Here is a 26,046-nt window from a genome sequence, read left to right as displayed (position 1 = left end):
CAAGTTTCAGGGAAGACACGTGGGAGCTGTAACTAGGCTGGAAATGGAAATGAAAGCCATCCCAGACCAGCACTTCTGGGGTGTCTGGAGGGAAGACGCAACTACCAGGAAGTGAGGCAGGGAGGCCCCAGGAGTGAGCAGGCTGTGGAGCAGAGTGATGGCACTCAGCAACACTGACCCGAGGGCAGCAGCCTGTGAGCTGGGCAGTCTGGAACTTAGACCTAACTTCCCTCTGTGGTCCTCGGCTTCCTCCTTGGGTGCCAGATGGCCAGTCTGGAAGGGCTTCAAGGTCCCTGGCCATCAGCACAGCTGATGAGGACAATCTCATCCGTGCAGTCGTCGTGACACTCCCCATGCCCTGAGGCCCTGGCCACAGCCCACAGGGCTCCAACCAACTCTCCAGTACCCTTTCTTACATCACTGACCTTGTTATGGGTTGAATTGTGTCCCCCCAAAAAGATATGCTGAAGTCCTAACTCCCTAGTACCTGGGAATGTGACCTTATTTGGAGACAGTGTCTTTGCAGGTGCAATTGAGTTAAGATGAGGTCATTAGGGTGGGCCCTAATCCAATGGGACAATGGCTGGTATCCTTATAAGAAGAGGAAATGCCATGTGAAGACAGAGACGCACAGGGAGAAGATCACCCCGTGATGATGGAGGCAGAGGCTGAAGTGCTACAGCTGCAAACCAAGGAACACCTCGGGCTGCCAGAAAGTGAAAGAGGCAAGGAGAGGTCCTCCTCTAGAGGCATCAGAGGAAGCATGGCCCTACTAACACCATGATTTCAGACTTCTAGCCTCCAGAACTGTGTGAGAATAAATTTCTGTTGTATTACACCACCAAGTTTGTGGTACTTTGTTATAGCAGCCCTAAGAAAATAACGCAGACCCCCAACATGCTTACATGCTCCCGCCACACCAGCCATTTCTGTTTCTCCTCAGGCCAAACTCCTTCCCACCCCAGGGCCTTTATGTGTGCTGTTTTTTCTGAATGTTCTAGACTCTCACTCCTCCCCCACATCTCTCTCTTGGTCCTCCAAACTCAGCATAAATGGCACTCCTTCAGGGAAATCTGGACTTGGGATTTTCCAAGTTCCCCTCAGAGAAGCAACAGGAATGCATTCTTCAAAGCCCTCACCATATCTGCAGTGACTCGTTCTGACTTGCACAGTTATGCAAGGCCCATCGCCCCTGCCCAGCTATAGGTGTTGTGAAGACAGGGTTCTGGCCTGACACGTTCACAAGCATGTCCCATGCCTAGCACATTCCCTGACACACACAGCAGGAAGTCAGGACACACCCATGTGGACTGCATGGTATGTGGAAACTCCTGGGCTGGTATTTGAGGGCCCAGACGTTGGGGCCTTGGCTGCCTCAGCAGCGTTCTCTCCAGTTAGACTTGGCCCCCAGCCCTCCACACTCCGGATGGCCTCCCTGCCTCCCTGGTCCCCATCATTCCTCACTCCCCCTCAGCCAGGCCACATCTTACTCTTCCTGAATGACCTGGCCCTCATGCCTCCTGCAAGGCTTTCCTCAGAGCAGGTTCAAACTCAGGAAAAAGAGCCCAGAGCAGCGGCAGGCAGCAAAGGGCAGTGAGGACAGAGGGGGGTGGAAGGAGGCCCCAGGACAATGTTGGGATTTTTTTCTCTTTACAGCATACTCCAAGCATCAAACAACTAATACATGTTCAATGTCAGGAAAAGAAACCTTAAAAAACATAATGAGCAAAAAGGGAAAATTATACTAAAAATCACTCACATTCCCGCCACACAGAGTAATCATTGTTAGCATTTTTCGTATATCATGTAGCCTTCCAGACCTTTTCTCGTGCAATGTGTATTTCTTAAAATGCAATTATACTGTTTTGTACTCTGCTTTTTTCCAATAAGAAACAATATACTAAACGTATTTAAGAGTCAACATACAAAATTACATCATCATTTTAGTGGCTACCTAACATTCTATTATAAGATGAACCACAATTTTGTTAATCAGTCCTCTATTGTTGGACATTTAGATAGTTTTTAGTTTTTCTCTGGTATAAACAACACTGGCACAAACATCTGAAAAACTGGCATCTTTGTGCCCTTGTCTGATTATTTCTTGATGAAGGATTCCCAGAAGTGAATTGCAAGGTCTACGATTCTATGTGTATTTTAAGGCTTCTGATGCATAGTGCAAATCTGGCCTATAAAATAGAGAACCATCCTCCAGGAGAAGGGGGCAGAGATGAAGCACAGGTTCAGGGGTGGAACAGTGGAGCTGACAGCAGTGGTAACACCCAGGGGAGGTGGTGCTGGCCGCTGGGCAGGATACTGGAGGCCCAAGGTTGCTTGGCACAGGGAGACTTTGGGACAGCTGTGGACTGCCCACTCTGGGAGGACTCTGCTCAGGCCTTTCCTTTGGCAACCTTGACTTTCTTTGGTTCTGAAGCACTGGAGCCCTTGCCCACTGCAGGGGGCCCCTTTGTGAGCCATTGTAGGGGAGAGAAAGTACAGCGACACCTTCCACCCCTTTCTGGGAAATCAAGGCACAGAACCAGCTGGGTTTTGGAGCCACCTACCTGGTTCACGTCCCCACTCCCTCCTTTACTAGCCAGGGGACGAGGGCAAGTTAATTCACCTCACTGAGCCTCAGATTGTCCATGAGGTTAGTACTATACCTTCCTGACAGGGTGGCTGAGGGGATTAAGTGAAACAATTTATGTAACGCTTGGCATAATGTCTGGAGCACGGTGAGCACTTTATTATTGTTACTATTATTATTATTCACGCGACTGCCTTTTTGGCTGGAAGCACCCAGTTCTCTCTGAGAAGTCACAGGCGTTGCCACTTCCTGTGGAGAGCCGAAACCCCGCTCTTCTGCAGGGCTTCTGCTCCCACTAAGCTTTTTACTAGAAGGCTGTTGTTACAGGAAATAACTCTTCATTTCCCCCGCCTCCGGCCTGATATCACAATCTTCAGAAAAAGAGGATCTGCATCTGGAAATCAGAATAAAACAAGCAGGCAGGGCAGCATGGTGTAGTGTGTGTGCTTGGCTGGGTGTGTGAAGTGCCTCGTGGGTGTTGGTAGAGTGGGCTTGACTGTGGGTGCTTGAGGGGCAGCCGGCGTTCAGGGCTGTGACTGCAGGGAGTTTGAGGGAGTTTCTGAATGCCCTCGGTCTCGGGGATGGGCAGTGGAATGGGGGCCTTCTCAAGCTTTCTCCCTCACCCCAATACTGGGACGCGGCTCACCGGGGCCTTGGTGGGAAGGCTTTTCCTCCCTCCTTGGGTGGCAGGAAATAACCTCCCCAGCGCAGCCCAGTGCAGCTGTGGTTTGGTGAGATGCCAGGGCTCAAGTGCTGTGGAGGAAGCTTCCATTGTTTTTAACCTTTCATTTTCAGGCTACACCCTGAGAGGCCGTCCTTGGTTGCTGGGAGCCCTTGTGCCGGGCCTTCTCTCCCTGTTGCCTTCCAGAAACAAGCTGCCATCTGGGAGGCAGAAGGTAAGATCAGGAGCAGCCCGGCCAGAGTTCCAAGGCTGAGGCCCCTGCAGAAGCTGCAGAGGTGGGTGGCAACCTTCTGGCTGCCCTGCCCCTACCCTCTGAACTGTGGTTTTCAGCTTTGCTGACTAAGGTCCTCCTTGGGGTAGATTGTGGGGAGAGGGAAGCCCCGGTCCCCAAGGGTCCCCAGGTGGGTGGTACCTCACGGGACACTTTCAGGTCTAGGTCTGGGGTAGTCGCTGTCTTCTTTCTTTGCCACACCTGTGGTCTCACTGGGCTTGGGTGGGGTGTGTATGTGGGGCGCATGCATTTCTTTCTCCACCTGCTCTGTTTTCAACAAACCTCTCTTGGATCGGAGCTCTGGGATGCTGTATGCCCAGCCTGTCCCCTCGAGGTGTCTCCAAGAGCAGCCTCTGGGTATGGCTAGGCACCAGGGAAACGTAGAGCTGGGGCAAGTGCCCAGCCAGAGCCTCAGTCCCGGAACAATAGAAGAGTGAGGGGAACACAACCATGGATTTCTTGATATCCACAGATGCCCCACTCCAGCCTGCATCCATCCATCCCACGGCCCAGGGGTCACAGGGCCCAGAAGGCAGCCTTTGTCCTGCTAGGTACCTGCCTGGCGGCCCTTTGGGGGCTGGGGGAGCTGCCAGACTACACTCTCCAGTGGCTGGTGCTCCACCTGGCCTCCCAGCAGATGGGACTGCTGATCAAGGGGGTCTGCAGTCTGGCCGAGGAGCTGTGCCACGTCCACTCCAGGTGACTCCCTGCAGTACCCATGGCGATTAGGCACCCAACATGTCTCACTCCCTTGACCCCCAGCCCTGCCCCTCCTTGAATCTCTCTGGCTGAGCTGGGCTGGGGTCTGGAGCTTGGCTGTCACTTGCAGGTACCAGGGCAACTACTGGAAGGCTGTGCGGGCCTGCCTGGGCTGCCCCATGCGCCGTGGGGCCCTGCTGCTGCTGTCCTGCTATTTCTACTGCTCCCTCCCAAACGTGGCTGGCCTGCCCTTCACTTGGATGCTTGCTCTCCTGGGCCTCTCACAGGCACTTAACATCCTCCTGGGCCTCCAGGTACGACACAAAGAGAGGTGGAGGGTCTGCTCAAGAGGAGGTGTGGCAAATGTGACCTGCTCTGAGCTTAGTACTGGGAGTGGGACTAGTTTAGAGGCTGGTCCTTGGATGGAGCCTATAATGGTCTGGGTTCAGCAGTGGCAGAGAACGGAGCCAAATGGCAGCAGGTTGGGTAATCCTGGGGGGAGGAGGAGGGCTCTGGTTGTTCTTCTTGGAGGCCCCACAGCCCCACCCTGCTATCCACAGGGCCTGGCCCCAGCAGAGGTCTCTGCCATCTGTGAAAAAAGGAACTTCAATGTGGCTCATGGGCTGGCCTGGTCATATTATATTGGGTACCTGCGGCTGATCCTGCCAGGTGGGCCATCCTCTCTGCCCCCATTTCCAGATCTACAGGACAGACAGTAAGACACACAACCTTGTGTTTCCAGAACTCAATATATTTTCAAAGCATTTTCATGTCTAACAAACCATTTGATTCCCAAAGCAATCTTGTAGGCATGAAGGCTGTTATTATTATGCCTGGTTGACAGGAAGAAATTTGGAGCTTAGATCCATTAAGCGACTTGTCCCAAGTCACCCATGAATTCTTTCAATAAATTTTTGCCGCATGCTGTATGCCCTTCATGCGCACTTTCTCCTTTAATTCACACCCTGTGAGGAAGGGATAATCATCACCCCTGTTTTCACAGCTATTCTGAGAGATAAAGTGACTTGTCCAAAGTCACACAGCTTAGTTAGAGGAGGAGACAGGATTGGAACCCAGGTCTGTCCAGAGCCTGGACCCTTGACTACCCCACTGGGAGCCCATGGGTCGTGTCTCATTCCTCTGACTTGCTGGTCAAGGCCATGGTTCTCCCCTGTCTCGTGACTGCCTTCCCTTGACACCAGGGCTTCCTCTAGAGGCCTGGCTCAGTGCATGTGGGGCTGCTGGCATGTCACCTCCCAGGACTCTGCCTGCCTCTCAGAGCCCTGAAAGCTGTGGTGGGAAGGAGTGGGGCTGACAGAAATCTGGACAAAGGTCAAGTGCGGGAGAGAAAGGGGTGGTGGGAGTAGGTGGAGGGGCGGGGAGGATGCTCACATGCTCTTCCCCTCCTGGCCTCCCAGGCAATGTGAGTGGATTGGCCCCTCGGTTCTCTTGCACCCACACATTGAGGGGAACAATGATGTGGGTCTCTGTCCTGAGTTGGGTGGGAGATACAGTTGGTGGAAATGACTTCTTGGGCCTCTCCACCCCAGGGCTCCAGGCCAGGATCCAAATTTACAATCAGTTCCACAATAATGTGCTACGGGGCGCAGGAAGCCACCGGCTGCACATCCTCTTCCCGTTGGACTGTGGGGTGCCTGACGACCTGAGCATGGCTGACCCTAACATTCGCTTCCTACACAAGCTGCCCGAGCAAAGTGCTGACCGTGCTGGCATCAAGGGCCGGGTTTACACCAACAGCATCTATGAGCTTCTGGAGAATGGGCAGCCGGTGAGTGTGCAGGGAAGTGGGAATGCTGGGGAGGGGTCAGGCCTAGGGACCCAGAACTCTGGGCCCTGGCCAAGCCCTGATAAAAATTCATTGCCCTTCTCTGAGCCTCAGTTTCTCCAATTGGTCCCAGGGCTGGGCAAAATTGAGCTCTGAATGACGATACTGACAAGTAACATTAATTGAGCACTTACTGCATGCCAGATGCTATTCCAGGTGCTTCATCTGACTACCTCACTGCACCCTCACTACCACCCTGTGGGGTAGGGACTGTTATAGCCCCTACTTTACAGAAGAGGAAACTGAGACTCAGAGAACCAGGGAGAAAGTGGACAATTTCACCCTGAGTATACCATGCTCTGGACCATAAAGCTGCCCTAGATGAAGGCCGTGAGAATGTCTGAAGGATTTCACGTGGGCTATGGGGAACCCAGCCAAGGCTGAACCCCAGAGCCCCATCCCCAGACTTGACTTCCAGCTGGAGCAGTTGACAGCCTAGCTCAGTGGGCCTTGCCCTGAGAATCTTAGGAGGAGGATCTGGGAAGGGTAAATTTAATGCAGCCCTGGCCCTGATTTAGGAGTGGAGTGTCAGAGGCAAAGGCCAACCAGACAGTAGACCCCATCAGGTGGCCACCTCCCCTGACTCCATCCCTACAGATTAAGCAGTGGCACTGGGGTCCAGCGTCTGTCTGCCTGGCCTCTGGTTGAGTCTGGGCTTCCTTTTACCGCCTCCAGGCAGGCATCTGTATCCTGGAATATGCCACCCCCTTGCAGACCCTGTTTGCCATGTCACAGGATGGCCGAGCTGGCTTTAGCCGGGAGGATCGGCTTGAGCAGGCCAAACTCTTCTGCCGGACACTTGAAGACATTCTGGCAGCTGCCCCTGAGTCTCAGAACAACTGCCACCTCATTGTCTACCAGGGTGAGGGGTTGATAGGCTTAAGGGCAGGAAAAGCTGGGGGCCCCAGGGGTCTCCCAGGGGGTCAGCAGGAGATATGGCAGCACCGTGCCCGGGTCTTCCCAAGTGGTCAGGGCATTCAAGCCCTGCCCCTTCCTCCCCTGGGAGAGGTCCCATCTCCCCACCGTGGGATACGTGATTGCTTTCTGAGGCCTTTGGCTATGGGTCCCGGGTGGAGTGTGAAGAGGTGGGCTCTAGGGGCCTCTCACTTCATCTAGGGTTGCTAGAAGAAGCAGATAGCCGCAGGCCAGGAGCCAAGAGTCCAGGGCTGCAGCCTCAGCCATGCCACTCCCTTGCTCTGTGACCTTAGGCAGGTATCTGCCCCTCTCTGAGTATCATCTCTAAAAGAAAGAGGGTGGAATTCTCTTGTCTCTAAAACCACTGCTAGCTCTAGGATTTCATGAAACCCTAGCTCCAGTGGCTAGGAGTGGGGAGGAGATGCAGGGAGGTGGGGGAGAGGGAGGGTTGGAGGATCCACCCAGCAAGTCCTCTGGGTGTGCTAGAGTGGGAATGTGTGAGGCCCTCACCCCACTCCCCACCCCCACCCTTGTTCCAGAACCCGCAGAGGGAAGCAGCTTCTCCTTGTCACAAGAGATTCTCCAGCACCTTCGGCAGGAGGAAAGGGAGGTTACCATGGGCACCATGGGGACCTCGGTGATGCCCGTTTCCTCCACACTGTCCCAAGAGCCTGAGCTCCTCATCAGTGGCATGGAACAGCCTCTCCCGCTCCGCTCGGATGTCTTCTGAGGCCCAGGGTCACCTTCCATGAGCCCCTGGCCATCCTCAAGACTCTGGATTGGAGGATTTCTTTCTTCAGCAGCTAGAGGCCTAGCAGAGCCATTTCCTCCCATAGGGGGCCTCTCAGAGAAGGTCCTTGGACTTGACATCTCAAGATGAATCCTATGACCTTGGGCAAGTTGTTTCACCTCTCTGAGCCTCAGTGTCCTCATCTATGAAATGGGATTATAATCATTGCCCTACCTACCTCACAGGGTAGTTTTTGTGAGGACTATGGCTGTATGGGTTTTTATAAACTCTAAATGCCAGGTAAACTTAAAGGATCTTCCGGGTGTCTTCCATTGGACCCTCAGACCTACTCTCTACCTCTCCTCTGTCCTGGGATGGCTTCAACAGGCTCCCTTGCCCTCTGGCTTCTGGTCACATTCAGTCAATGGGAAGCCCCAGTGGGAGAAGGAGGGGAAGGGAAGGGTGAGCCTGGGGTATCTATTCCCCCAGGTCCCTCCCTGCAGTACCAAGGTCACTGTGGGCTCTCTCTAGACCTAAAGGACCCTTTCAGTAACCCTGTCTATCTCTAGGTCTCATTAACTTCCTCCTCCTCATGCCCCTTCAGTCCTGGCAGTGGTATTGGAGCCTCACTGATGCTCAGTCTGGAGCGCTCACTCTCACTTGTAGTTTCCTTACACCTGCCCTTTCTAAATAGTCCCCTTTTTATTTTTTATTTTTTAATTTTTTTGGCCACACCATGCAGCATTTGGGATCTTAGTTCCCTGACCAGGGATTGAACCCGCACCCCCTGCAGTGGAAGCTTGGAGTCTTAACCACTGAACCACCAGGGAAGTCCCTAAGTAGTCCCCTTTTTAAACCTTCCTCAGATTATTTGAGTATGCCATCTTTTTCTGGCCAGACTCTGACTGACACAGGCGGTTGGCCATTATTATCTGCAATGTCCAAATCTGCTTGCACAGACACATTTCCTTACAACCCCCCTCATCCTAGTACAGGGCCATGGGGTGGTAGCTATCATTTCAGTGTAGACAGAGCCCACCAGTTGGGCTGAGGGCATAGAGCTGGGCAGCACCCCCGCTCCACCTGTCCTTTCAGTGCCCTTGTCTCCAGTGGGAGGCTTGGGAGACAGGGAGGGGCCTGAGCCAGCACACAGATGCCATGAGGGTTACACACATGTGTCCTGGGCAAGGGGCTGCTCAAAGAAGCAGGGGTCACTGAATAAATGTCTCCGGATGAGAATCCCCTGGATAACGGGGGGAAGAGGGTTTGTGTGAGGTGATGGGATATACGCTGGGGACCTTGCCACTGGCAGCTGGCCACCTGCCATACTTTGTGCCGTCACTGTTAGACCTGAGCCATTGCAACGACACCGTGGTGGCAAAATTGCCCCCATCTGGGAGGCCGGACAGCCCATTTCTGCCACTTCCATCCATTCCGTCCGAGACTTATTCCCTCCCTCCCACCTTTGTTTTTATCACAAATGCTCAATACGAATTTCTGAGTACAGTATTACTGTGGAGAAAAACTCCACACACAGACACACATCGGCCAGAAGCAACCCACTGCTCCCAAGGATGACAGAGAGTAAAGAGAGAGCCAAGGGAGTGAAGGGGAAGACAGTCTCCTCTCCTCCCCCACTGTACCAGCCATTCTGCCCCTGAGGATCCCCCAACTTCACAGCAGTCATTCCAACACCTAAAAACCAGCCCAGAATTAAGGGTATCCCCAACATAACCTTTCCCTATGCATCCGGCCCCCAACATGGTGCTCAGACTATGGAGTCTGACGGCCCCAGGTTCAAATCCTGATTCCACCACTTGGTACTTGTGTCCTCCTGGGTGTCTTGATATCCCCAACTGTAAATGGGGATAACAGTGGCTCCTCCTCCCAGGGCTGTTATGAGGAGTAAACAATATAATATCTGTAGGTCCATGGATGAGCCTGGAGCCCAGCACATAGTGGGCCCACAGGAAGGAGCAGCTATTAACATTAGAGCTGCCTCTTACCAGTCTCAGTGGAGGCAAGCCAGTCCTCTGCACACATTACAATCCCCGTCTCTGTTCCTCTTCATCTTCTGTTATTTCTCAGAGTCCTTGACTGTACTGGGGTCTCACCGAGGACAGTGCCCAGGGTTGACTTGTTGCCCTGAGGTGTCCCCCAGAGTAAAGCACCCAGAAGTTCCTCCATAAATGTCTGTCTGCATGTTCTTGACTGCACATAAGTGAGACTCAAAGGTGTCAGGGAAAGGGGTACCTTTCCAGAGAGCCACTGGGAGGTTCTGTTCTGCCTTCCTGGCCTCCTGCATCTTCCCAGCCTCCATGTCCCGCCCCCTGCAGGGATCCCCACCCCTTCCTCTCCCCAGACAACCTCCATGGAGCTCCTTTTCCTTTCCTGTTTTCCCACCAGCTGGAAGATTCTGGATCTGGGAAATGTCCTGGGGTAAATGCTAGGCTAGTTCTAACAGGCCAATGCGCACAGAAAGTGGGAGGTATTGAGAGCCCCCCCAGTTTCCTCTATCCCATCCTGGGAAGGCAAGATAGAGTCTTGCTCCAAGATAGTGGGGGCAATTCAAAGACAATTTGGGGAGCTATGATTGGTGCTTGGGGCTTTTAAGGGCCTTGGTAGTTGTTGGCAAGACCTGGGCCCTGACAGCCAAAGGTAAAGGGTAACAGATTTTCCTTTCTTTCCTGAGTCTCAGAGAAGGCAGACCCCTGGGTTCTTTGCCTTGGCTCTCCCTGGCTAGCCCTCACAGGCTGTGGGGAACGGGTCCTCTACCAGGAGCCTCTGACATCCCTGCACAGGGGTGGGGTGGGTGGTGGAATCTTCCAAGCTAGACTCACTTTGACACCAAAAGGGGAGGAGATGAGAAGTGGTGGAGGGAGTAGGAACTCAGAGAGGGAGGTTCAGTGGTCTGGTGGTCCCTGAAGAGGAGGGGGTAAGTTTGTAAGGGCAACTTGGACCCTGGGAATGCTCACAGCAGCATTCAAGCTTCTTTTATTTTTTGGTCCACAACAGGGCTTTCTGTATAAATACTCTGCTGAGAGGGCAGCTCCAGCTAAGTCCATGTGTGCCCTTCCGAAGCTCTGATGCCCAGGCCCCAATTTGCTTTTGCCCTAATTCTCTGTCCAGTTTCTTGTTCTGAGCCAGGTCAGGCCAACTTTCCAAAGTCTCCCTCCTACAGAAATGTGACTTCATCAATGCTGAACCTGGGCCCATCTGGCACAGGGCAGGAGTCAGAGCCAGGAGGTTCCTGCTGGGCATCTTCATGACTGTCCTGACGGCCCAGCACTCGCCAGCGGGTGAGAGAGATGCCTCCCTCTGGCTTTGGGGATGGTGACTCTGTGGCGAGAGTGGCATGGCCCTTGTGTAGCCTTGGCCCAAAGTGGACTGCCACCACGATACAGACTGCCAGCAAGACAAAGGCAGTGACAATGACAGTTAGCAGGGGCAGCCCGACCCCTTGAGGTGGTTCCCAGGTCCCGCCCAGCACCTTCGGAAGCTGCCTCTGGGGCACCTGCCCCGCTGAGCCGTTCACAGCTGCAGAAAGCCAGGGATGGTGGCCAGCCTGGGAGGGAAGCAGCAGATGGAGAGGGTGACATGGGCACATACACACAGAAAAAGACCAAAATAGAGAGAGATAGACACCCAAAGGGAACTGAGAGAGAGAGAGAGACAAAGAAAGACAGACAGTAAAGACAGAGAGAGAAGAGAGAGACAGAGAATCACAGAGATAAACACACATAACAATAGAGAAAATGAAAGAAAAAGACAGAGGGGGATACAGAGAGAATGAGAAAGATACAAAGAGAGAGACAGAAAGAAAAAGAGAGAGATAAAGAGACAGAAGTGAAGATAGATGCAGAGAGACAGAGACAGAGGGGGAAAAAAAACAGAGATAAGGCAACAAGGTCATTCGGAAAGGGACAAAGAGAGGGGCTTTATTACAGCCTGGCATATAAAGTTGGCCTCCCCCCCCCCCCACCCACAACCCCCTGCCAAGTCCCCTCCCACTGCTCTCTCTTCCCAGGTCTTCAGCAAAATTCCTAAATAGATCCTATGTCCTGGGTCAGGAATCTTAGCACACTATGGGCTGCTGTCCCATGCCCTGGCCAGGGGGGCAGTGAACAGCTATTCCTTAAAGTCCCAGGAAAAAGGAGTCATTGTGTCCAGCATCTTACGTTCCCACTACTTTCCACACACACAGTAGGAAGAGGGGTGTACCCCGGGGAGAGGGAGAGAGGAAGAGGAGGCATGAACCCCAGAGGCTTGGAGTGAGGCAAGAGCTATACCCCAAAACACCCCGCTCAGAATCAGGTTCAGGGTCCTGGAGGGGAGGGAATGCCCAGTGTGGATTCTTGGCTTTGTCCAAGATGGACTGAGGAGACCCCACGCCAACCTCTGTTCTCTTTCAGGGTCTTCTACCAAAAGCTGGGGGTCATGATCCCTACCTCTGTCTGTCTCTATCCTGCTAAGTATTGAGAGGGGGTTGGGGGGATTACCATCAAGGTAGCAAACCTCCAAATTGTAAGCCCCAGAGCTGGTGAAGTTATCACAGGCTCAAGAAACTATCTCCTTAGTCTTCTCTTCCCCAGCTGGACCTTGAGGAGCAGACTCTTGAGGTGGAGCCCCTCCCCTAACCCTGAACCCTCAGCCTGGCTATCCCCATGGCTAGGCACCTGGGGTCCAGGAAGGGCTGGCCAGGACAAACCCACTCCCTTTAGTTCCTGAGTCACACTGTCCACCCCATCCCTCCCCAATACCTGTCCCTTGGCATCTGGAAAGCTCAATACCTACCTCCCCACCCTGCTTGAAAGTCAGAGCTCTCTGGGGCCCAGGCCACAGAGCTCCCAGGTCAGGGGGTGGGGAAGCAGCTCCGGATGTACGGGGGGGGGAAAAGGGAAGCACAGGCTGGTGAAAGGCTTGGGGCCCCTGGGGGGAGTCTCACCAGCCTGGCGGGAGGGGGTGAGCTGAGAATCTACCTGATGCATTGTCCCGCTGTGCAAGGCTCCCTCGGGACTGGCGGCCAGCCGGGCAAAGGAGAGCCTGCCTCCCCAGCTCGGTCCCTACCCGGAGCTGCCACGTCTATGGGGCTTACGGGGCACACACCCTCTGCACACGCAGCCTCAACGCTCTCTCCTGCGCTTTTACTTCCTCAAACATCTGGACTACCCTGAGCCCAGCCCTCATCTCTGAGAGTGCTTTGATCTTACTCCTTGGCACCTCCTTTCATGCCCCCTACCAGCTTCAGGAGCCTAGGTCTGCCTGCCTGTCCCTCCTCCACAAGATCCCAGGCACTTGGCCAGCGCCTTAATCCCGCCCCACCCCCCACCAGGACTTGCCTGCTCTCTATCCCAACTGATTCCTTGAAGTCATTATCTTTGATTTTTTTTAAAAAAGCGATTTCTCAAACACACTGGAAAGTGCAGACTATAATATACTAAATCTCTCTGGCCCAACCACTAGTTCTGTTCATCTCAATAGTCTGTCACATTGATTTCAAAAAATTTTAAGGACTAAAACATTACAAATAAAATAGAAGCCCCACTCCCTGACCTCTCCCCTCCTTCTCACCTTAGGGATAAACATCTTGTTGAATTTGACATTTATCATTCCCATGCAAGGCATTCTTTTCTTTTTGGGTTTTTTCTTCTTTGACTTTCACAAATATGAATTCTGGTATGTCTCTTTGCACTTGTCTATAACTTCATTTGTGAATGTGTGTGCTTTAATGCATCCAAGTCACAAAAAGTGCCCACCAGTCTCTCCTCTCCCCGGAGACAGTTTATAAAGGATAATTTTTGGTTCCCAACTAACTCCATGGGACCAGCCATCCCTCAATCTGTCCCTCGCTGTGCATGCACCACCCTCTATTCCAGTCTGGAGACCAGGAGACGCCCCAGGAACTCCCCTCACCCAGTGATTTGATCCCAGGAAGTAAGATGTGGCCTCCTGATTCCTTGTCTCTCAGCCCAGCTGCTACACACCCTAATGTTTAGGGACCCCACTCAGACCTCCGAGCTCGCTTAAGCTGTTGGTCATTGGGCTGCTGACTTGACCGGCAGAGCGAGTGCAACTGGCTGGCTGGATGCTAAGGACAGGGTGCTGCTGGAGCACAGGGAACACCTGACCCCAACGTGAGGGGAGGGCTGAGGGAGGGATGCTTAGAACGTGGTCCTCTTGTTTTTCTATTCAGAATAACAGTAATGTTTGTAAGGTCTCCCTGAAAGATGTAGGGAGTCCCATCTGCATCCGGAGCCCTGAGGAGGGAGAGGCATGTAGAGGTTCAGTCTACAGAGGGTGGGCGGCCGGTGGGCCGAGCTATAGGGCTCAGTGAAACAGAGTTACACTCCAAGAAAGCCTCCAGGTGGTGTACGGAGGGACCGATGGACCCCCACGGAGGGGAAGAGAGGGGGCACGGGGCCAGGTTGCCCTTGCTGGCTTTTGGGCACAGGTCCTGGAGGAGACCACGGTGGCCCTAGCCCAGGCCACGAGGAGCCCGGGCACAGGTGCGGCTGTTTCAGCCTTACATCCTCAACTGGGCTGCCGGGCTGAGCAGGGCCCCTGGAGCCAGTCCCAATCTGTTTCCTTCTATTCTTTGACAGGAAGCTCTGGAGAGTCAGCCCCCACCCCCATCCCGCCCCAGCACTCCCTCTCTCTTTTCCACTATGGACAGAGCCTCCGCACAGAGGCTGCCTGCCTGCCGCAGACCCAGCTGACATGGGGAGCGTCGGAGAAACGCAGCTGTGCTGGGCCATCCTGGGCTTCCTCCTGCTCCAAGGTAAGAGGCACCTGCCACTGTCCTTCAGCAGCTCCTCTCCTGCGGCCGGCAGTCCTGGGCGCCTGTCTCTCCTTCAGGACACACACCACACAGGCTCTGCATCCAGGGCTTCGCTCACCAGGAGGGAAATTCCAGAGCCTTTTTGTGAAGGGGATCACTTGGCTTGGGAGCTGGTCATTCCCAGGCAGCGGTAAAATAGAGGTATGGTTAGACTCTTTTGTGGGACATTTTCCAGGGTGAACTGGGGCCCCCGGAGAGGCTGGCCCCCTGAAATGTGGGAGGTGACTGTCTTGGTGTGAGGTTGAGGCTGGAAAACTCCTTCCAGGGTGTCCTAGCACAAAACTGTCTGTACCTTGGCTTTACAGGTGATCTTTTTTCTTCTTTCGTATGAGGAGTAACAACCCGGGATTTCCAAATATTGACTTTATGCTCAAATCACAGGAAGAGGGACTCAGGTTAGATACAAAGAACCATTTGCCAAAGAAGATGTACGCATTTCATCTAGGAGGCCAGATGAAATGACCCCCAGAGGAAATGACCTGGGAACAACACCTCTCAGACAGAGCTCTGCTAGCGGATGAGTGTGAAGCAGCTCATAAGGGGTCCTCTAATTAGGGAGCGGTTTCTGGGAACCATGAGAAATCCAGGAGATTCTGACTCACAGGGCAGAAACTTCCCTTCGGTCATCCCTTCCCCACCCCCACCTCACCCTCCACAGGTCCTCTGTGGAGGATTTATGAGCATGTGCTCAAAGCGGCAGAAGGGGGTTCAAGAGTATCTGGATGGGGAGGGAGGATGGCGGTTTCTTGGCGGTGGGTGAGAGGGCCCGAGTTCCCCAACGCTCTGTCTCCTGGAGAGGTCAGACGTTTTTCTAAAAGCCCAAGGACTGGGGATAAAACTCTGATCATCCCATTCCTATTCCCCCCACCCCCTCCCGGGAGGATAGAGTCACACATCTGATCTGGGGCTGGGGGACTAGACTGCCGTAGAAACCTCAGAAATGGCAGAGGAGGAGATTAAAAGGTGAGACCCACGAGGGCACATTTTCACAAACCTAGGCTTCTCCCAGCTTCCCTACCTGCCGTTCTGTCCCAGCCAAGCTCCAGGGTTAGGAATGTCCTGAGTGATTCTTCCTGAGCTACAATCACCCTTGAGTATCCTAGCCGCTCATCCCAGGATCTCACAGCCCTCGCTGTTTCCTTCCTTTGGTGGACTGGGGAATCTTTTTGAGGATATTCAGGCCCACAAAGAGACGTGACTGTGGAGACACAGATTCAGGGCAGACTTGAAACTTGGAGGATTGGAGAGAAGGGGGCAAAAATTTAAATGTTCAGAATTTCTTGAGCATGAACTGTCAGGCCCTGTGTTAAGTGCTTTATGTGCCTTTTCTTATCCTCACAATGACTTTTGGGCTACTAAAATCACTTGCATTTTAAAGAAGAGAAAACCGAGGCCCAGGTCAGACAGTAAGTGACAGAGTCAGGGCTTGAACTCAAGACCTTCAGACTGCAAAATCCATGAGTTTAACTACTAAACTATGCTGCTGAGGAGAACAGTGTGGTGGTGGTGAAGAGGGGGAAGAGAGAGGCTGGCAGGGAGTGAAGCAGGTAGGGATTAGGGAGGGGAGACAGGAAAGTAAGATATCCCTGTGCTTAGTGGTCAGAGGCAGCCCGGCCTATAGAAACAGATGCTCCCCAAGTCCCTCCTCACAGAGGAATCCACTGTTGACAGACTGTTCCGGTAGGGGGAGGGGAGACAGGAGACAAAGAGAGAGCAGGCCACTGGGACTCAGAGCTTGTGACTTTGGAACTCCTTCTAAGACACTAGTTTTGCTTCTAGATAAATGCAGGAAGGCAGTGAACTGTGCCTTCCCACTAAAAACTAGTTATCACCTTATAGAGCAAAGATGGTACCTTAGATATGCTTGATCAATAACTGATAGATTTTTTTTTTTAAGACATGCCTCAGATTGCCTCAGATTGAAATCACCCAGGGTGATTCCCCAGCTGGGAAGAGTTCTCTCTAGGCTGGGGCACCTAGAAGTTTTAACTCCCCTCTTGACTGACCCACCCAAGGAGGGAATGTGGCTATGAGAGATGGTGACCTGGAAAAACACAGCCCTGGCTTTGGGCAAGCTTGGGCTTGGAAGCAATTATTTCCACACTATCCAAGTGATAGCCCCATGGAGGAAGGCAGTGGCTGAAGAAAATAAACTAGTGGGCTGCCCCAGGCTGGGCAGGTCCCTGGCCCTCAGCAGCCTCTGTTCACCGGGGCCTGGGCTCCCAGGCTTGGTACTTCCCTGATGATGAGGGGCTGAGGGAGCAGGAGGCCAGGCCAGCGGCTGCAGTCCCAGCCCAGCTAGTGGAGGACGGGAACCCAGCTGGGCGGCTCCACTTCCCTATGTTGTTTTCCTTTCACATTGTTCACAGGTTTCAAGAATGATTTCATTGTGGAAAATGAGCAAACACAACCTGACCTTTCAGGTCCCATGCACACAGGGGACACATATATGGACACACAGCACACATGCACATCTGCGTGGAGGTCCTCAGGCACACTCATGCACACACACAAAGGAGAACGAGGCCTTGTGACTGGGGCCTCCTGATAATTGCCTCTTCCCTGGGTTTGGCTAACAGTGACCATTTCTGAAGTAGCCTCTACCTGTTAGAGTAAACTGGTGGCTCGTTCTAGAATTTCCTTGCCTCCTGTATGTACCTCAGAACTTGCTTCCTGTGTAGGCCCTTACCTCCAGCTGGAGGGGTAGAGAGACAGCCCAGGTACCAACCCCAATCCCTCACCTCATCTTATTCACCACATCTTTCCATCCCCTTCCCTTGGGACAAGACCAGGATGACAGTATTCACAGAAAAGGGATGGCTCCATGGTAGTGTAGTGAGAACATTAGCTAGAGACCTGGAGTTCTGGGTCTTTGTCTAGACGTGGCAGGTCACTGGCCCTCTGTCCTTGGACATATCACTACTTTGGAATAACCTTCCCCTGCCCTTGTGTCAGGTCGGTATATAACCCATGTGGGACTGAAGAGACAGGAAAGGACTCTAGGACACTGAACCATGAGGTGGTGGCGATGGTGTGATTGAGTCACTGTCTCAGAGGAAGCCAGCGCCATGAGCTGGAGTCACATCCTCTAGCCTACTGCCAAGGGTGTCTGCCTTCTAGCGTGGGAGGCTGGAAGCCAAAAGGCCTGGGTTCTTCTCCGGGGCGGGGGTGAAGGCTGGGCAGAAGGCTCACCAAGCTAGTCTACGTGTTCTGCTTTCTCTTGCAGGCCACAACTCCCAGCCCGTGACAACTAGCCCTCAGGGTAAGACCAAAGGCACAGGGCCTACTCCAGCATTCTGGCCTGGGAGCTGAGGAAAAGTGGAAAGAGCTCCAGGCCTGTTTGGCACTAATCTTTCACATGCCTTGAGAGAGGAGAGAGATGACAGGTTGGGGCGTGGGGAGGGGGAGGAAGAAAGACTAGAAAACACCAGCTTAGCGAAGGAAAGAGGCAGATGGAGCAATAGGAGGCAGTGGACCCTCAGTCTCAGATGATCTGTTTCAGGAAACTTCAGCAGTCATAGTCCAACCACAGAGCCAACTTCCCCCCAGACAGGTGAGTGAGTGTGGGTGCCTAGGGGCCAAGCCCTGCCCCTTGCCCAGCCCTCTCCCCAGCCCTTTAGATCTGCTTGGAGCCCAAGGGTTCTCGGGTGGGCTAGGGAATGTGGTGTCACCAAACCTGCCCCACCTCCAGCTGCCCTCCACTTGTACTTGCAGGAGACGGTCCTTCCGCAGAGCCCAACTACTCGAGCCCTCTGTCCAGCACCGGCATCCCAGGTACTCTGCCACTCAGATTACAGATGCCATTCAGGGAGGGTCCAGCGAGGAGGCAGACACAGTCTCTGCTCTAAAGGACGATACAGATAAGTGGAGGACCAGACAAGCAAATAGGACCTCATATTGACAGTTACAAAGCAGGGTGAGAAGGGCCACGGTGAGCATAAGCCGAAGGTGCTATGGGAACCCGGGCAACATTAGCCACTTCAGACTTGGGGGCCAGACATCCCAGAGTGAGTGATCTCTGAAGCTGAGGCCCAAGAAGGAGTTAATCCGATGAAGACTGTGGGGTGGAGGGTGGTAGGGCATATCCCAGGGAGAGGGAACTGCAAAGGTAAAGGCCCAGAGGAACTGAAGGCAGATTTGGGGCTAAAGAGCTTCCCGGCACACATGCTGGTTGAGGCCCTAAGCAGGCCACGCATGCTTCCTAATCTGCAGCAGCTCCACAGAAGCCCTCACGGGTCTCCATGGAAGCCAGTAAACCCATGACTCTGAGTTCAAGCGCCGTGGCTGGTCACCCCTGTCCTTGCTGGGACTGACTTGGTCCCAGCCACAGAAGCACACGTCAGGACTCCATGAGTACCTGGGACTTGGGGTGAAAAACCCTGGGTCATGTCTGGCTGGGTTCCTTCTTCCCGCCTCGGGAAGCCCAGGTCCTGCCCCACAGTGAGGGTTCTCAAGGCTAGGATCCACACCAGTGGTACCCTGCTTTGGGAGAGAGGTAGAGAGGCTTGAGGTGGGGGGGAAGTGGAGACAGGAACTGGTCTCAGTGAAGGTAAAAGGAGCCTGGACTCAGGACTGATAAAGGCATAGAAGGGGTAAGCTGGGGGTAGGGGAACCCAAAATGTTGGAAAGGGAGACACAAAAGGCGGGAAAGGGCTACACGCTTCTCAGGGCAGGTTGGCCTTCACCCAGCAGCATGGGAGAAAACTAGGAGGGGGTGGATACCCTCCATCTGGGCCCTCCTGTTTCATGGTGCAGGCACAGGTGTCCCAAGCAGCGGCAAGAGCAGTGGCAGTACAAGCAGAGGTATGTCCTGTCTGTGTTCACAGTGAAGAGCACCCTGACCCTTTCTCTCATCCTAGCCCTCGGCTCTGGGGCATTTTTACACTTCCAGACTTAAACTTAGGAGTTGGGTGAGGATAAGGAAGTGGAATAGCAATCAGGCCTGCAGTAAATGTGTTGAAGTGGGGCAGAGATGGGCGACCATACCATTTTTTAAGAACACCAGAAATTTGTGCCCATTAACTGGCAGCCTGGCTTGTTAGGTCAGTGCCTGGGGACAAACATCTGATGCCCTTCCTTCCTTCCGCCTCAACATTTGGCAAAACACAGATGGCTCCCCCTTGCCCGGTCTGGCTCCCTATCTCTGCAGCATAAATCCCTTTCCTCTGGACCCCACGGGTGTGGTGGGAAGAGCATAATGAGAGAAGCATCCTGAATTTTCTGAAGTCCTCTGGAACTAGGAACATGAGCAACCAGCAATGCTCTTCACGTGATCTCACATCACCCAGTTCTGAAGGGTGGGAGGAAGTCTTTTTGGTAGGGCATGAGTTCTCTCTGCAGTCCTCTAACTGGGGGAAGTGGGAGGGGGCCAGCTTTCTCACATAGACTGTGTCAGTCCCTTCGCTGATACCCCCATCCCTACTCCCTTTTAGACACCTCTCACAATGTTACATCCAAATTACCCACCATGAGTTTGAGGACGAGAGAAGACTCGACCATCCTGCCCAGCCCCACGTCAGAGACGGTGCTCACTGTGGCTGCATTCGGTGAGAGGGAGGAGAAGGTGGGGAGTGGCAGGGGACCTCACGCCTGAGCTGACTTGGACTCTAGGTCTGGGAACACAAGTTCAAATCTTGTCCATTTGGTTTAGGAGGGTTTGGCTGATGAGGAAGACGCTGGTGGGATGGAGCCTCCGCTGGCCCTCCACTCAGCTCTTCTGGACTCTGATGGGCTCCATGTTCTTAAGGGAGGATGGGGCAGGGCTGTGGAGCCAGGAATAGCAGGCTGAGAGCTCATTCATTCAACAGAGAAGGGGAATTCACTTTACTCCCAGAGCCTGTCTACACAGCACTTAGCTGGGAAGGGAATTTGGACTCCTGTTGCCCTCTTCCATCCTGTCCTCTGCTTCTCCTTCACCCCATCCTTCTCCCTATTCAGGTGTTATCAGCTTCATTGCCATCCTAGTGGTTGTGGTGATCATCCTGGTCAGTGTGGTCAGTCTAAGGTTTAAGTGTCGGAAGAACAAGGAGTCTGAAGGTACATGCCTTGACCCTCAGGGTCCCCTTTGCCTCTCTTTGATGAGGGGCCCAGAGCTAGATTCTGGAACTGACACCCAGCCTGGAGTTGAGGGAAGGAATGGCACCACTAGGGGAAATGGGAGGGTCCACTGGGTGGGCTTTGAGGGGAAGATTGGGCTTCTCAGTTACAGCCTGTGACCTCCAATCCGTGCCTTTGGATTTTTACAGATCCCCAGAAACCTGGGAGTTTGGGGCTCTCGGAAAGGTAAGACTGTCAGAGGTGTAAGGGAAGAATCATCTACTGACCTCTTACTCCCCCATTCCAAGAGGGACCAACACTTCCTGCCTTCACACACACACACACACACACACACACACACACACACACACACACAGAATCCTGACAGCCTCACCGAGACCAGGGCTCGGGCAGGTGATGGGACTGGAACGCTTCAGCCCCAAGGCTAAGTCTCTATAACCCCTTCGTGAAAAGTGCAGGAATTCAGATTCTAATATACTCCTTAAACAAGAAGGTACTTATTTAAGGAACCACTTGTTGAACACCTTATATGTGCCAAGCACTATGGTAGAAATTTTTGTATATCAGATTCTTAGAGGAGTTCTTCAAGGCAGATATGACTGCATTTTACACATTTAAAAAATTAAGACTTAGGAGAGGTTGTAACTTGGTCAAGATCACACAAGTAGTAGGTAGCAAAACTAAGATTTAAACACAAGTCTTTGGGGCTTCAAAGCACACACTCATTTCATTATAGTCCACCACCAAAATAAAGGTTTCTCAAAACAAAGGTTAAGTTTCACAACCCCCCAATTCGTTGATCCCCATTGCCCTATGGCTCCTTCTGTCTCTAACCCAAGTTCCCTTCCTTCCCCAGCTGCTCCACAGCCAATGGAGAGAAAGACAGCATCACCCTCATCTCCATGAAGAACATCAACATGAATAACAGCAAAGGATGCCCCTCAGCAGAGAAGGTGCATTTTTCCTGGTTCCTTCCTCCCTTCTCCCTCCTCCTCCTCCTTTCAGGCTCCACTTCCTTAACCAGAAAGGAGATACTTTCAAAGATCCAGGCTCTTCTCTCCTATTCCCTACCCTACCACTCCTGGTTAACTTCATCCATCCTCATTATGTATTTATTTTGCAGGTTCTTTAAAAGCGACCTTGGGTCCCTGTGGATCTGACAATGATGCAGCTTCCCTGTGACTGTAAGAAGGAAGGCGATGGGATGGGTAGAGGCAATAAACTAGATATGTTATTTTATTGTTTCACATCTACTCCCAGATCTAAAGGACATTAGCATTCCTCCAGATCTGGGAGCAAGCTGCCAGCCTGAGAGACTCTTTCCCACGTGGGCAGTCACCCTAGAAACACAGCATGCTCCTCTCACCATCTCAAAGTCACAGGGAGGAGGAGTCTATAGGGCCAGAGCAAGGAAAATGACAGTGAATTGGTCCTTTCTATTTTGCATTAAAATCATTTTCTAGCCTGCAGTCTAATTTCTTTTAAGGTCTATGTTCCCATGGGTATTTCTTAACAGAGTGTTCTAGCAGCTCTGGGGCCTCCTTTTGTAGGTAAGGCACGTGTGCAAGTTTCTACCCCTGTGGGGAGCTCTCTGAGAAACCTGGGAGGTGGAGAGAACTCTTTGTCAAGTCTGCCTTGTTTCACCTGGTTTATTAAGTAGTGACGAGGACTAACCACTCCAATAGAAGGGAGAGAAAAGGAGCTGTAAACAGTGATCACTGTCACCAGTAAAGAAGTTTTAAGTCTGGAGAGTGAGAACATGGGACACACAACGCATTCTGATTAGAAAACTCCGGTGATGAGAGCTGAATAATATAAGGGCAAATGTCCTCTGCCTGCCCTGGTAGACTTGCCTCATTTTGGTCCTAGCTGTGGGAATAGCACTGGGAAGGTTTGGAGCGAGGATAGATCTGTGACTTCGTAAACCCAAATCCACTCCCTTTGCCCCACACAACTATGATTTTTGTGTCCAAGACACAGAATGATGGCTCACAAACACTGTAAAGTTGTTTCAAGAGAATAAGAATGCAGTTATCTTAGTCATCTCTACCATGACACTGGTTTGGAAATGAATCTTGGTTGGGGAGAGTCAATGGAAGAGTCATCTGGGTATGTATGCATGGAGTGCAACAGGCATCTGGTTGATGGCAGTTTAGAGCATAGATTACCCATTCTGAAGGAACCATATGCTATTTTTTTCTGGATTTAGACTCTGCAAGGAGAGAGAACACTTAGAACAGAAAGTTTCACTCTACTTGTCTCAGTGAAACTAGTAAAGTGGCCTGAAGAAACCTACTGGATTCTAAAATACTCTAGGGCAGAGGATTTTATAACCTGCTCATGTCTGTAGCTCCTATGTGGTACACTGTGCTCAGCACATCACAGATCATGAAAACTGGATCTTGAGTGCAGGAAATCTAGTCAAAAGGCTGGGCTCTGCCACAGACTTGTAGCTTGATTTTGGCGAAATCATCCCAATCTCTGAGCCTACTTTCTTACTTTTAAAATGAGGTGGGTAGACTACCTGGCCTTCACTATCTTTTTGGGTTCTTATATTTTACAGTTCTATAAACTCTAGATGTAAGAAAAAATAAACACAATCTTTTAAGTAGAGATCGCTCTGGGTGGGAGCCAGAGACAAGTCTTGGGTGACTCTGGGACTTAGATTCTCTGGACTTAGATTTTCCTGCGCGTTCATGTGTATTAATGTGGAAGAATGATCCCGACCTGGCCCTGTCTCTCTCACAGGCTACTTGGTAGGTAAAATGGAATAGTAAATGTGGAGACACTTGGGAAGTAAAAGCACTAGCTGGCAATTGCAGCAGACAACATGGAGTACCACCACCCAGGTTCCACTTCAGGATCAAGACCCTTGATCTTGAATTGCTGGGAGTGTTGGCTGCTGAGGGCTCATAGCTGACTGATGACCAGTTGATGGGGTGGGGAGGTGGAGATGAAGACCTGGACCCCTTGCCTCAATTTCTCCCTCTGCTTAATCCTGCTTCCCTTATTCCTCACAACTGTAGTTCCAGGAGCACTCACCAATAAACCTTCAGCATGCAAATCTCAGAGACTCTATTTCTAGGAGTACCCAACCTATGACAGCAAGACTATAGCATTTTAAAAAATAATTCAGATATATTTTATTTAAGCCACAATGCAAAAAGCATATGACTTCCAAGCCAGTTCCAGTACAAAAATCCATCACTGGGACAGAACTCTGCAGGTGACCTAACAATGTCTAGAAGTACTGGATTCTGTTTGAATTGTTGTTATTCTGACTGCCATGGGTACTTAGTTCAGATGCTTATCATGCTGGACTAATTAGGTCAAGGACATGGGCTTCGTTCTAGGTAAGTTGACGTCTTCAGTATAAGGCCACAAACTTCCCCCTGACTCTGGACAATGTCCTGCAAATATGAGCTGTTAGTCCTAAGGTATTTATATATGGGAGAGATGGGGTGAACTTGTATTAATATGAGATTGAAAGGCTTTTACCCTGAAACTGACATTGCAATACCACATTAGCCATGTTGATTTTCCTGTTGCCAAATAACTACCCTTTGCGAAGGGGTTGAGGATGAATTCACTTAATGCTGAATTCCGCTCTCTAGCAAATTATATTAGACGGGGTTCTGCTGGAGGATCCTACTACTTATGTAAAACAAGACCCCACCTCTGACAGGAAATCCAAGTATATATAGCCTTTCCCTGCAGCTTCCCTGAGACCATATCTCTTCCTTTATGTCTAGACAACAGGATGGTGGCCATTTAGAAGACGGCTTCCTCCCTATTCTAACACAGGACTAAAGGGCCCCAAAGCAGGAACGGGTGGCAGGGGTGGGGTGGTTGCTGTGTGTTCTTCCCTTGCTTCTCCCCTCATCCTATGGGGGGACAACCAACAAGCCAGCTCAGGAGCACAGGCCCAGTTGAATAGAGGGATCATTTACTCAGTATCTTTCTTCCAGGGCTGGATGGGGCAGCACCTCAATCATATAGGGCACATGGCAAACCTCAGTATCACCAGCAAAAATTCACTACAGTTCAACAAGTTTTTCTAAAAGTAAGAGAAAACTGATAGAAATTCAAGGCTGGCTCTAGGTAAAATGGTTTAGCAGGTGAAGAGTCACTGCAGGGTCCCCAGCCTAGGTCTAGAACACAGTTTCCCAAAGCCAGGCTAGTACTACTCAATTCTATTTGAATCTTCTGGAAAACATTGTGTGCCTCTGCTCAGCAGTTTCCCCTGGACCTGTGGATGTCCTTTCTTACCTCTTTGAACTTCTTTCTGCGCCTACCTTCCTCTCTTTGAGAACTGCCAAGTTCTTGTCCTTTATTTCCTTCCCAGGTGCTCTCACTCTTCCTGCTGATTGGTTTCCCCTGGCACCTCCATCTGGAGGCTGTTGAGCCCACAGCTTCCTCTTTTACCAAACACAGAGATTGAATTTGACAGTGGGAATTATTTTTGTTGCGTGGTTGGCATGCTTAAGCAAAAACTGGCACAGAAGTGTTCTAAGTGTTGAGGTTTGGAGTTCTAAGTTAGTCCTGGTGATATAGTCATAGCAAAATTCATCCAGAGGTGTTAATTGAGGTGTAACTGAGCTCTAGGATATATGTGCATGGCAACACCTGAGAAGGTTGCAAGCTAAACCATTGTTTACTGATCGAGGAGTAAATGAGCCATCTAGAAGAGGAGGAAGTGAGGTTTCAGAGGATAATGGGAAAGGTTGTTGAGGTACCAGACATTTTCAAGAGGCCCCAGCTTCCCAAATCTTGTCCAGCATTCTTGAACTTGGACTCTACTCCTAAGTAGCCCCATAATTTGTAGCACCCCTTCTCAATCCAATTCCCCCTAAAATGCTCTAGTACCCCCACTCTCAACCAGATACCTCTCACTTCATGGTACTCTGACATCTTTGAGTACCTCCAGACCTTAGCCCTGTGCCCCTGGACTTCAAGACATATTCCACCTTCCCCTGTCCATCTTCTAGATCAGTCTGTCTAGCCTCCCTAAACCAAATACACTTCCTTCTTATATTCAACCACCTAAAGGATGTCCCTGATCAGACCCCTTGTCTGAAGAGCACAAGTGGCTTCTTCAGGACCCAGCCTTCTGTGAACACACTGATGCTCATATATCCCAGGGCCATGACTGCAGAGAAGGGATGGAACTGCATACCACTGAAGGCATTTACCCTTTCAGTTTGTGTCTAGGGCTGTACATCTCCCCACTCCAACTACCTAAGTAACTGCTGGTTGATATCATAATTGACATACTGATTTGGTCTTCCTGAGTAAGATCTCAATGAATTCCAGGTAATTTTTTATTTGGGGGTGTACATGATCATTTTTCACTTTTGCAGACCTGATTTTTGGCCATCCCAATTCACCTGCAGGGATGAGTCAGTGACACCGGACCTACCC

The 26,046-nt window shown here is 51.7% G+C and overlaps 3 protein-coding genes across 10 annotated transcripts; 2 read left to right on the top strand and 1 right to left on the bottom strand.

The window, feature by feature from the left end:
• Positions 1 to 2,916: 2,916 nt before the first annotated feature.
• Positions 2,917 to 8,041, top strand: STING1 (stimulator of interferon response cGAMP interactor 1). 4 transcript variants are annotated; one of them, XM_068534496.1, is made up of 8 exons: positions 2,917 to 3,006; positions 3,383 to 3,483; positions 4,013 to 4,239; positions 4,370 to 4,553; positions 4,800 to 4,908; positions 5,790 to 6,028; positions 6,761 to 6,947; positions 7,540 to 8,041. In XM_068534496.1, the coding sequence occupies exons 3-8, from the start codon at positions 4,013 to 4,015 to the stop codon at positions 7,728 to 7,730; spliced, it is 1,137 nt and encodes a 378-aa protein (XP_068390597.1). In that variant the 5' UTR covers positions 2,917 to 3,006; positions 3,383 to 3,483; the 3' UTR covers positions 7,731 to 8,041. The 4 variants fall into 4 exon arrangements, with proteins under 4 accessions (XP_068390597.1, XP_068390600.1, XP_068390599.1 ...); XM_068534497.1 differs by lacking the exon at positions 2,917 to 3,006 and adding an exon at positions 3,011 to 3,042; XM_068534499.1 differs by lacking the exon at positions 4,013 to 4,239.
• Positions 8,042 to 10,905: 2,864 nt separating this feature from the next.
• Positions 10,906 to 12,789, bottom strand: SMIM33 (small integral membrane protein 33). 2 transcript variants are annotated; one of them, XM_068534493.1, is made up of 2 exons: positions 12,710 to 12,789; positions 10,906 to 11,385 (listed from the first exon to the last, which is right to left on the bottom strand). In XM_068534493.1, exons 1-2 carry the CDS (start codon positions 12,716 to 12,718, stop codon positions 10,906 to 10,908), a joined length of 489 nt encoding a protein of 162 aa, XP_068390594.1. In that variant the 5' UTR covers positions 12,719 to 12,789. The 2 variants fall into 2 exon arrangements, with proteins under 2 accessions (XP_068390594.1, XP_068390596.1); XM_068534495.1 differs by having other exon boundaries at positions 10,906 to 11,295; positions 12,710 to 12,718.
• Positions 12,790 to 14,405: 1,616 nt separating this feature from the next.
• Positions 14,406 to 22,082, top strand: ECSCR (endothelial cell surface expressed chemotaxis and apoptosis regulator). Of its 4 annotated transcripts, XM_068534489.1 has the most exons (10): positions 14,406 to 14,508; positions 17,795 to 17,830; positions 18,071 to 18,121; positions 18,283 to 18,342; positions 19,324 to 19,371; positions 20,001 to 20,114; positions 20,506 to 20,604; positions 20,814 to 20,850; positions 21,482 to 21,578; positions 21,749 to 22,082. In XM_068534489.1, the coding sequence occupies exons 1-10, from the start codon at positions 14,448 to 14,450 to the stop codon at positions 21,755 to 21,757; spliced, it is 612 nt and encodes a 203-aa protein (XP_068390590.1). In that variant the 5' UTR covers positions 14,406 to 14,447; the 3' UTR covers positions 21,758 to 22,082. The 4 variants fall into 4 exon arrangements, with proteins under 4 accessions (XP_068390590.1, XP_068390592.1, XP_068390591.1 ...); XM_068534491.1 differs by lacking the exon at positions 19,324 to 19,371; XM_068534490.1 differs by lacking the exon at positions 17,795 to 17,830 and having other exon boundaries at positions 14,407 to 14,508.
• Positions 22,083 to 26,046: the final 3,964 nt, after the last annotated feature.

The sequence above is a fragment of the Eschrichtius robustus genome, chromosome 2 (genome assembly GCF_028021215.1).
Source record: "Eschrichtius robustus isolate mEscRob2 chromosome 2, mEscRob2.pri, whole genome shotgun sequence".
Classification (NCBI taxonomy): Eukaryota; Metazoa; Chordata; class Mammalia; order Artiodactyla; family Eschrichtiidae; genus Eschrichtius; species Eschrichtius robustus.
This window is presented reverse-complemented; position numbering and strand designations above follow the sequence as displayed.

Excerpts from the sequence above, each read along its gene's own strand:
- ECSCR (XM_068534489.1), top strand. The coding sequence starts at position 14,448 with ATGGGGAGCGTCGGAGAAACGCAGCTGTGCTGGGCCATCCTGGGCTTC. Across the intron at positions 17,831-18,070 it reads CGTGACAACTAGCCCTCAGG|GAAACTTCAGCAGTCATAGT; the intron begins GTAAGACCAAAG and ends GATCTGTTTCAG. Across the intron at positions 20,851-21,481 it reads AGTTTGGGGCTCTCGGAAAG|CTGCTCCACAGCCAATGGAG; the intron begins GTAAGACTGTCA and ends TTCCTTCCCCAG.
- STING1 (XM_068534496.1), top strand. The coding sequence starts at position 4,013 with ATGCCCCACTCCAGCCTGCATCCATCCATCCCACGGCCCAGGGGTCAC. Across the intron at positions 4,554-4,799 it reads ACATCCTCCTGGGCCTCCAG|GGCCTGGCCCCAGCAGAGGT; the intron begins GTACGACACAAA and ends TGCTATCCACAG. Across the intron at positions 6,948-7,539 it reads CCACCTCATTGTCTACCAGG|AACCCGCAGAGGGAAGCAGC; the intron begins GTGAGGGGTTGA and ends CCCTTGTTCCAG.